This window comes from Plasmopara halstedii (genome assembly GCF_900000015.1).
Source record: "Plasmopara halstedii genome assembly, contig: Scaffold_2904, whole genome shotgun sequence".
In the NCBI taxonomy this organism is placed as follows: domain Eukaryota; phylum Oomycota; class Peronosporomycetes; order Peronosporales; family Peronosporaceae; genus Plasmopara; species Plasmopara halstedii.
The window spans coordinates 931,887-940,854 of NW_020189809.1; the positions used below are offsets into that span (position 1 = coordinate 931,887).

The 8,968-nt window shown below is 43.6% G+C and overlaps 3 protein-coding genes across 3 annotated transcripts; 2 read left to right on the forward strand and 1 right to left on the reverse strand.

Moving 5' to 3' along the window:
* Positions 1–3,785: 3,785 nt before the first annotated feature.
* Positions 3,786–5,111, forward strand: PHALS_05612 (camk camkl protein kinase; the record flags this gene model as incomplete). The annotated part of the gene is made up of 2 exons (XM_024719185.1): positions 3,786–3,998; positions 4,065–5,111. The coding sequence occupies 2 exons, from the start codon at positions 3,786–3,788 to the stop codon at positions 5,109–5,111; spliced, it is 1,260 nt and encodes a 419-aa protein (XP_024584509.1).
* A 1,002-nt stretch (positions 5,112–6,113) lies between these two features.
* On the forward strand, positions 6,114–7,259 carry PHALS_05613 (ribosomal rna large subunit methyltransferase j; the record flags this gene model as incomplete). Its single annotated transcript, XM_024719186.1, has 5 exons — positions 6,114–6,140; positions 6,207–6,856; positions 6,914–6,975; positions 7,055–7,088; positions 7,163–7,259. 5 exons carry the CDS (start codon positions 6,114–6,116, stop codon positions 7,257–7,259), a joined length of 870 nt encoding a protein of 289 aa, XP_024584510.1.
* Positions 7,260–7,482: 223 nt separating this feature from the next.
* Positions 7,483–8,860, reverse strand: PHALS_05614 (conserved hypothetical protein; the record flags this gene model as incomplete). Its single annotated transcript, XM_024719187.1, has 5 exons — positions 7,483–7,593; positions 7,661–7,753; positions 7,822–8,001; positions 8,061–8,705; positions 8,774–8,860. The coding sequence occupies 5 exons, from the start codon at positions 8,858–8,860 to the stop codon at positions 7,483–7,485; spliced, it is 1,116 nt and encodes a 371-aa protein (XP_024584511.1).
* Between the last annotated feature and the right edge of the window lie 108 nt (positions 8,861–8,968).

The window sequence follows — 8,968 nt, forward strand, 5'->3', positions numbered from 1 at the left end:
GACCCACCGCTGTCAGCTGGATATGACTCGCACTCATGAGCAATTAGTAATACCCATCGACCAAGTCGAGTGTGCTGTACTTTGTACAGCCAATTATATTGTTCTGGAGAACATCATTCCTAGGATCGGCGTCTGTGCCGGAATGGTGGCAGCGTTTTGCTTATTAAAAGGTTGAGCGATACGCCACTTGCCGTTGGGCTTCCGGACTCAAAGCGAGGGTGTCGAGTGAGAAAACTTGCTCTCGCGCACCATTCCTGCCTCGTGTTTGCATAGAAAAAGGCGTCAATGACGTCACACTGCTCCTTGGGCAGGAACCATTGGCGTGTTACGCAGTATTTGGCTCTCGGAACCAGGTCGATCTCATGACGAACACCTCAGTCCAGAGGTATGACCGATGACTGGTTTTTGGAGACAACGTCTTGAGATTCCTTTAGCAAAGGATAGTACAGAGGATCGACGATCCATTTCGTGCGTTCAGCACCTTCTTGATTTCCTACAACTGGCAGTCTGGCCCAAGGCACTAACGCATGAAGCGAGGGTTGAGCACGTCGACATTTTCGCGCGTGCGACCATATGTGCTCTGCACTCATACATTACAGGCCACCAGTACATGGCGCTCACTTTAAACTCGTCCGAGGTGACGAAAAATGCACTTCTCACAATATTTTCTGACTTGATATTCTTACCATGAGGTACATCACACGTCGAGTGTCACTGTGGATCAGTGCTGTAGTGCGTCAAGCCTCAGAATAAGGTGTAACGGTGTAAAATTACATCCAATACTTTGATAAAGCCGTAACTAAGCTCACATATTTCTTGCTTTCTGAAGCTTTATTAAATCGGACTCGTGTTGTACGCATCGCCTCATCGATTTGTGACGTCATCATCGTGACATGAGGCAGTTCATAGTTAAGGCGATGCGAAGGTGCATTCGCTACCACATTAAGACGACCTGGCTTATACCTTACTTCAATATACACTCGGCACAGAAAGATAGTCATCTTAGTTTTCTTCTCGGTCGAGGTGCCCATCGATAAGCTTATCGGCAGAAAATTCGACTTGAAGCGGATACCCGCGTGGGGAGTTCCTGGCCGGCCTAGCATTTGGTCAACGGTGGTAATACTCCAACCTTTGCTGACATTCGTGCTTCAGGCAAATCAGTCGTGCTAAGCAACAATGCGGTGTCCTGATTCTTCTCCGCATTGGCGCATATCGAAGAGCTGTACAGAGGATTAAATTAAGCATCTATATAAAGTAACAGCTATTCAGCATGGAGGCGTCTGAAGGCGCCAGCATTTTGCATCATTGCTGCAACAGGGTTGCCGCGCACTTTGCACAGGACAAGATCCAACTTGGAGAGTCCGTGTTACAACGCTCGGAGGCTGGAATGCTCTTTCACGAACGAAACCGAGAGCCCTATAAGTAACTTACAATAAAATCTCTTGTACTTATTTCTAAGGGAGTAAATCAAAAATAAGCATTTGCTTATTGACATGATTTCTATTGACAATTTATCGGATCTGAGAGAAAAACGCACAAAATGTGATATCTATCCACAATGGGTGCACCTTTCGCAGTGATTAAAATGCTTCATGCGCATTCACCACTTGGTAATGCAGATATCATACACTTATATTTCGAAAAAAATCTGATGCAACTTGCGAAGATGTTGCTGATAATCAGCGAAGAGGGACAAGCAGTGACACACGTACGACCGGCGCAAGCATACTGCGTTTTGACATGGCGTGCTAAAGCTCGCTGCAACCCCTAATTTTCAGTACCCCTCCTAGCTTTTATTGTAGCAATTGAGGCTTACCTTGGAATAAATCTTTGATTAGATTGCAGACATGTGGTGGGTATCATCATATTAATTATGTGAGTAGATGGACATCCATGTACAAAAAACAGCTCATGCACACGATAAATGTGTTCACGGAAAAGTGCTGGTATCGTGGCGACCATATGAACTCAAAATGTGCAACGCAAGGACTGTAGCACTGTATCTTATTCATGTTGGTGAGACAGATTGGTCTCTGGTATCGAATAATTCGCTGCTCTCTTATTATTCTCATATTGATGACACAGACAATTGTCTCTATCGCCGGACCTAGTCTTGATATCTCGCCATCTATTTTCATTTTCCAATACAACGACAATGTGCCTGGAATTATCACTGAAAAGTTATCTTGTCAGTAGAATCCATTCGTGGGCTCACATGTACAAATGTACAATCGCTAATCGAAATGATATGATTCGGGCGCTATCATATCCACTAATATTGTGAATGGTAGTTGCCTCAACTTATTAACTAAGGAATAGGAAACTATTGGGTTATAATGAGTTCATACTCGTTCAATAATCAGAGCTACTTGTTGACATTTGTGAAAGACAACAGAGAAGTGCGACAAAACGTGAGGATCTGTAATATCTTCCCAAGCGTTGCACAATCATACAGCACGGATGGTCTGTCGTCACTTACGGCAATCTTTGTGTCAGACAGCAATTGCCTTGAATGGTCTCATGGAGTATGCCGTATCTTGTGAATCCAGGTTATGGGATTGCGGCCACGTACTATATATAGTACATTGGCACTGGCGTGGCAGGTACGCCAGATGATGATGATCACAGATGTATATATCGCTGTTCCTGGGAACGTATCTTGTAATACAGTAGTAGATATTCTTCCTGTATTAATCTTTACAGGGCCAATTACGCATAGCTATATTTTCGATGGAGAGTGTTGATACGTGCAGATCGCCATTGATACAAATATCCAAATAGACACGGCTTTGTTCACAGAGCACATGCGTATTAGCTTCTCGAATAAGCAAAGTAACATCTAGTAGATTATCATGTTGAGTCCAAATGACCATAACCACGCTCTAATATGTAGCGTTTTATCGCAGAGTCGTTATCTTGGTATATTGCCAAGGCATCTGCGTACTTGAATAATTAGCAGAGTCACTACAATTGATCCCTCTGAGTTTGATTATATTTTCGATTGTAAGCAATACGTCAATATTTTTACCATACAAACATCTATTGAGCTGAAGCTGAAGAAGCATTGCACGTATCGTTAGTTCTTTTGACGTCTTATATCCGCAGTTGCAATGATAGCTTTCAAGATAAAAAAGTAGCTACATATAGTCTCTCCATTCCAAGTCATAGATTGCTCAACTATCAGTATAATCGCGCTATGATAAAGACAATAAGATGAGCTTTGGTCATTCAAAGAGACTTGATAAACTTATAGTAATCGTGAAGTTTCCAGACTTAGTGGATTCGGTCACTAAGAATAAGTCGCGGTTGTTTCGAGGCTGCAGAGATTGGCACGCATGCACAGGGACGGAAGCCAGTTGCAAAAAAGAACCTTCACAATCGGCACCAACCCTCCCATGTCATGATGTGACACCTATTAATACTGTAAGGTAAAGGGGTATATAGCTGTCCAGAAAGTATAACGCGCCGTAAGAGAGCTGGCATTACCAGCGACTAGTAGCTTTTTAATGCAAAAGAAGATGAACTTAAGCCTACACCTGAGCTTTCAGCAAAACTGCACCATGTTTTTCTGAACCGTCTTCACGGTCTTGTCTCTATCACGTAAATGAGCTGACAAGTAAAAGGGGTAGGTTCTGGCATCAGACTAGTCCCAACTGGACTTCACGGTTGGTTGAAAGTGAGCTCAAATCCAAAGAGCAGTTTTTAAAATTGATACCATTCTGCATTTTGCGTCTTTCAAGACTAGCTTACCTGTGGGAATCGGGAGTAAGAAGTAGCAACAACACATGGCTTCGCTATTGGATGCATTGGTATGCGGCTACGCATCTCTTTTTTGCATGAGTGAGCGACGTGTCTCACCCCAAATGTCGTCTAGAGTGCACGCTGTAAATGGACAGAAACATTTGCCGCGTCATAAGAAAACGACTAAATTGTCAGTCAACGACCAACTGCGCGTACTGATTGGCAACGTGATTAGTGAGAATGAGCTTGAAGAGCGTGTACGTAGACTGTCGAGTTTTGTTTATTACAATTTAGCTTAAGTGTTTTGGAAATATGATCTGCAGCTCTCGTTTGGACGCATGTTGGGTACTGGTGCGACTTCTAAAGTTTACGAGGCAGTGGATACAAAGACTGGAAGACGCGTCTCGGTTAAAGTGTTTGACAAATTGTCAATGGTGGAAGCACGTCGTTCCATGGTCGCGGACGGTCAGTACATACCCGAAAAGGCTGTGCACCGGGTACGTCGACGACTGTTGAAGCTCGTGTCGGAGCTCGAGATTTCCAAGTCACTGGACCATCCTAACATTGTCAAATACATTGGTGCATATGAAACGTCACACCGCATCTGCATCGTCCACGAACTTGTGGAAGGATCGGACTTGCTGGAGTATTTGCTGGAAAATGGGAAGATGTCTGAGAGCAAGGCGACAGGTGTATTTAAACAACTGCTTTCGGCGCTGGAGTACTGTCACAATCGCAACCTTTTTCATCGTGACTTAAAATTGGAAAATGTCATGGTAACTAAAGATTTGAAAGTGAAACTTATTGACTTTGGTCTGTCCGAGATTCTTAACAGTTCAAAGCAGCCACTAAGGACAGTCTGCGGCACGCCTTTGTACTGCAGTCCAGAGATTCTTTTTCTTCACACCTCAACTGCAGCCGCCCGTAGTGGCTTTTTAGGTGGCCCTGCAGATATATGGAGCGTCGGTGTGCTAATCTTTGCTCTTTTAACGGGTTGTGCTCCTTTCGATGACTCCGACTTTCATCGACTGCGCCGAGATGTTTCACGTAATCGCATCAACTACCCTACGTACATATCTGATCAGGCAAGAAAACTTTTAGAGACGATTCTTGTGTCAGATCCCGAACTTCGGCCGACGATTTCAGATTTACTTTCACATAGTTGGTTTATGGAGACAGTTGATGTCAATTTTAATTCCAGCAATAAGGAAGAATGGAAGTGCACCAAACAAGAGAGCGAGGTGAATATCAACATTTGCTATCGCTCCCTCTCTTGTCGACGTGACAGTGGCTCTGGTGGTACATACAGCTCTAGTGCAAGTCTTGATGATGTATTAAAGCTGTCAGCACCTTTACACACGGCGAAGTGATAGTAATATACTAATAAATTGCTTATTAACTATCGTTGACCATAAGCATTTATTTGTGATAGAGTGCTTCTATATATTGAGTTGATCCGAGACTCAAGCAATAAGTATCTTGATGTCACTCATACATTATTTTGAGACGAAGCTCTTCAGCTCGACCCGTCGAGCATCCATTGTTTTCTGGGAAGCTGTACTTCTGCGTGAGTGAGTCTGCTCTCTGTTTATGTAAAAAACAACCATGGCGTTTGCTTTGTTAGTGCTCGATCTATTTATTTGATTGAGTCTTAGACGCAGCTTGTGTTTCTTCAGCCGCATAGCTTCTGCTTTCTTCGGCAGTTTCATTCGCCTCGGCATGTCTCCGTCCATTTGCTTTCTAGCAGCCAGAACCTTACGTCCTTGCGTGTGACACTTTTTCAAACGCTTCCGGCTCGTACACTGCTTTTCGCTGATAGAGAACAAAAGATTCGCGAGCCTTGTCACTCATCTCTTGGGCGTGCGTCTTGCTTCTGCATAGCTGCATGCTCGCGCTATTGCTTAAGAAGAATGTCGGGTGATCAAGTGATCGATTGATCGCTGCAATGCTTTTGACATGTGAACGTATTCGCTTTGGATATATTCAGCAAGCAAGGCTTTGCATACTGCATCCATCAGCTTCTGGCCTGCTTCCTCCTCTAATTTCTCTCTAGTCCCGAGTCGTATCCACAGCGGCTTCGAGTGACACTGGATGTTTTACTGGCAGCACTCGCTGCCTCACTAAAATAGCCAGCTTTTTTAGCGACAGCTGCGTTGGCGATCATCGACACCACTGTACGTTGATAAAAGCATTTACGTGTTCAGACTCCTGGTCTTAAAGAGCGACTCTTGAGGTGGCTGCGGCGCTCCTGACGCGACTTTTGGGGCATCAAACTGGCTGCATATTTTCGTGGCGTGCTTACTGGCGTTGGCTGCTACCACTCATGTCACAATCCTAGTCTTTAATGTTAAACCAATCGCTGAGGTGTTATCATGGGTAAGACGTCTAAAGACAAGCGGGTGCGTCAACTGAACTGATTCTGTTAAAATTATCTCTCGATCTCACGTCACTTTTGTACTTCAAAGGATATCTACTACCGCAAGGCGAAGGAGCAGGGCTACCGTGCACGCTCGGCCTTTAAGTTGCTTCAGCTTGACGATAAATTTGATTTATTTCGTAATGTCACGCGCGTCGTTGACTTGTGTGCGGCCCCTGGTGGATGGAGTCAGGTGATTGCAGAGCGAGTGTCTAAAAAAAGCACCATTATTGCTGTGGATCTCATGGAGATGGCGCCATTAGATGGTGTAGTACAGTTACAGGGCGACATTACGCACAAAGTGACAGCCGACGAAATTGTGGCACAGTTTCGTGGTCAGAAAGCGCAGGTTGTCGTGAGCGATGGTGCTCCAGATGTGCTTGGATTGCATGACTTGGATGAGTATTTACAAGCTCAGCTTGTGCTTGCCGGACTTAATATTAGCCTTCTGATCTTGGACGACGGTGGTACGTTTGTAGCCAAACTTTTTCGCGGCAAAGAAGTATCTTTGCTGTATGCCCAGCTTCGTCGATTTTTTAAGAATGTGACATGTGCTAAGCCGAAAACGAGTCGCAACTCTAGTTTTGAGTCCTTTGTCGTTTGCCAGAACTTTCATCTGCCTGAGAATTTCGTGCCAGATATTGAGCGGAACTTGCTGGATCTGCGATACGCTGAAGATGCAGAAGATGTTGACGAATGGTATAATAGCCACATATCAGCGGAGCGTGGCGTGTGTGTTGACGTTGTGTTTTTGAGTGCTGGTGACGTATTTGGCTACGATGCAGACCAGTCATACCCGCTTGACGAAGACAAGGAAGGTTCAGCAGCTGAGAGCAATGGCACAAAATACATTCATCAGGAGCCACTCCAAAAGCCTATTAACCCGCCTTATGCCAGTGCTCTCAAAAAACATCAAAGCAGATGATAGAGCGTATGTACTAGAGCTATAAGCACACATTCTTAATGGTTGCTAGTAAAATTTCTTAACTCTCTCTGACTTCATAGAAGCATTTCTTCGGAGAGCTTTTCACGGATGACACGCGTCAAGATAAAAAAGATTTTATTGTGTTTGCGTTATTACCTTGAGGATACAGACATGTAAATCGGCAGTGATCTTTCGGCAATTTTGTGTCATGTTTTACAAAATCTTATACGCATTATTTTATTAGCCATGCATACAGATTTTCTGATGAAGCAGAACCAGAAACCTTTCTTACAAAATATTCCAAATATCAGGCAATTTCGCATTTTTTTCTTGTCTAGTAACTCTGAGTGATTGTATAGATACATCTTTCTTTGTCTGAGCACAAAAGTTTGGATCGTAGTTATGTGACAGGCGTGACGACGGCACCTCCTCTTAATATGGGAGCTGGTGGTGGATCGATACTTGGATTTACAGCATCTAGATCCACATTGCATTTGCACATTGGACATGACTAGTGGTTGCATCAAGCGTGGATTTAGTCCTGATTCAATTAGGCTATTCGGATTATCAGAACTTACTGTATTTCGTTTCAGCCACTCATCAATGCAGGTGACATGAAATATGTGTTTGCAAGGTAAATTTCGAACGTCTTCACCGTCTTCAAAATCAATCTGCATTTTGGTCAGTAACATATTTTGTTCAATCATCAAAATGCTAAGTCATTTGATATCAAGCGTACCAAGCAAATTGGGCAAATATCTTCATTTTCAATCAAATTATCGCTCGCTGCATGATATTGCTCTGTTCGTGTGTCTGGTTTCCGCTCAGAACGATTATACTTCGTAATTTGAAGTTGGTCCAGCCTCTCCTTCATCACACCCCGAACAACTGCGACGCCTCGCATTTGAGCAGTACGTAACTGATCATTTAGAGCATCACTAAGTACTGACTATTGATCACAGTTTCAAACAAACGTACATTAGTTCGATCCGCGCGCCGCCACCTGAAAATAACTGCTAACAGAACGAAAATGATCACGAGAATAAACGCTCCTAGCATGTAAGCTAGTGATTCCGGGTCCAGAGGAAGCTTATTCATATTTGCATCAATTGTCACAGCATTCGTCGTGTTGAAAACCCAAACATCACCGAGTTGGCTTTGGTAGCTCCCTCCATGGATAACCATACTGTCTCCACGCCAAATAGTAGCTTGGTGATTATAGCGCAACGAAGGAGAAGCATCATCACTCCTAGTGATAACATGCCGTGCTTCCAATTCCATTTTTTGAAAATCGAACTCGCCAAGAACAATATCATCGTAGACGTAACCACTTGAGCTTTGTTGTGGTTTATAATATCCTCCAAAAAACCACATATTAGACCCTTTCGTCGTAACTATTGACGTGTAGGCACGAGGGACGTAAGTAGATGGAGTTATACTCAACCATTCGTTAACTCTCAGGTCGTAGACCCATGCATCATCCAGTAAAGTCCAACTTGAAAATAATAAGTGCCTACCACTATACACTAACAAATAAGCGTCGCTATCATTATTATCGTCATATAACAACGCAACTGAATGCGAAAATCGTTCTGGAGGCTGCTGGAATCCTGCAGATTCCATCTTTTCCCACGTAAATGTGTTAAGGTCATACCTCCACAGGTCGTTAAAATTAACCGGATTGTCCTCACCTTTTTCGTCATAGGCAATTCCACCAAACATAAATAAAAATTCATTGTAAATAACAACACCAGCCTCTGATCGTGCGTCCGGTACATCACTGATTAAGTTTGCTGATCTTGGATCCATAATCCATTTTGGGGTGTCATCCGTCAATCGCAACCGCCAGACATCATTATACTGCACTGCTGGAACGCTACTCCTAA